This window comes from Bison bison, unplaced genomic scaffold, assembly GCF_000754665.1.
Source record: "Bison bison bison isolate TAMUID 2011002044 unplaced genomic scaffold, Bison_UMD1.0 scf7180017864324, whole genome shotgun sequence".
NCBI lineage: Eukaryota > Metazoa > Chordata > Mammalia > Artiodactyla > Bovidae > Bison > Bison bison.
This window is the reverse complement of record NW_011494896.1, coordinates 5,200,773-5,201,975: the sequence shown is the minus strand read 5'-3', so window position 1 is coordinate 5,201,975 and position 1,203 is coordinate 5,200,773. Positions and strand designations below refer to the sequence as shown.

Sequence of the window (1,203 nt, the reverse complement as noted above, 5' to 3'; positions counted from 1 at the left end):
GTACTTTGGCCACCTCATGCGAAGAGTTGACTCATTGGAAAAGACTCTGATGCTGAGAGGGATTGGAAGCAGGAGGAGAAGGGGACGACAGAGGATGAGATGGCTGGATGGCATCACTGACTCGATGGACGTGAGTCTGGGTGAACTCCGGGAGTTGGTGATGGACAGGGAGGCCTGGCGTGCTGCGATTCATGGGGTCGCCAAGAGTCGGACACGACTGAGCGACTGAATTGAACTGAAGTGAAACGTGCGCTGTAGATTACCAAATGACCTGGGCTCGAGGTAGGCACCCGAGTTAACACAGTGTAAGTTGAACAAACCGCGAAAGGTGACGGCCCTCTCCGGGCACAAACTACACACCTGCGAGGGGGCGGGGACGACCAGCCTCCCTTGACAGAGAAGGGTTGAGAGAGACACCTGGCGGGGCTCGAGCGAAAGAGCCAGGCGGGAAGACGGGCTTTCGGGCGCTGGCGCTCGCGTTCTGGGCCCTCGCGCCTCCCGCCTCAACCTCTCGGGGCGAGGCTCGGCAGCAGGGTCTCCAGGCCCCGGAGTGGGCTGGAGGGAGGCGGAGGCACCCTCGCCTTCCTCTCGCTCAAGCTGGCACCAACCACCGACACCACCTCCCCACAGCGAACACAGGCATCGGGCGACACGGTGCCTTTTCTCACCTCTCCGCAGGGTCGGCGAAAAACGCCCACAGGGGCTCGAAACCTCAGAACGCAGGAGCGGACGAACCCAGCGCCCCCACATTTCACAGGTTTTCCAACCGGAGGCAGCCGGGTGAGAAGACCGGGCGAATCGCGCTCAGCCTTTCGGGCAACGTAGTTCTGGCGCCAAGAGGATGCCGGGAAATGTAGTTTTCGGCCTGTGGCGTTTCTAGGGGACTTCCCGGCACAGGCTCGCACCGCGCGCGGTCTCGCGAAGTTGGCCCTCTCCAGAGACTGACCCCCAGCTCACTAACATGGTTTACAGCGGCTCCGCTTCTCTCACCGCCCCACCCCAACCCGTGCACGCCGTTACCGCCCTAAGAAGCGGAATCTTGTTTGAGAACCTCCCGACGCCCGTACCCTGGCAATGAGGTGTACAGCTAAACGGCCGACTCCCGCCAGAGAGCCAGCGGCCATCACCGGTTTGGGTTGGACGACAGGGTAACGTCCAACCCCGCGGCAACCTGGGACGTGCAGGCCCTGGCCGCTGAGCATG

General features: G+C 62.3%; 1 protein-coding gene across 1 annotated transcript in view; it reads right to left on the bottom strand.

Moving 5' to 3' along the window:
• Positions 1-1,182, bottom strand: part of CCDC90B (coiled-coil domain containing 90B) — a 28,202-nt gene extending 27,020 nt beyond the window's left edge. The window contains exon 1 of the mRNA XM_010853197.1: positions 669-1,182. Coding sequence (XP_010851499.1) covers positions 669-750 — 82 coding nt within the window. The 5' untranslated portion in view covers positions 751-1,182. The remainder of the gene's footprint in view (positions 1-668) is intronic.
• Positions 1,183-1,203: the final 21 nt, after the last annotated feature.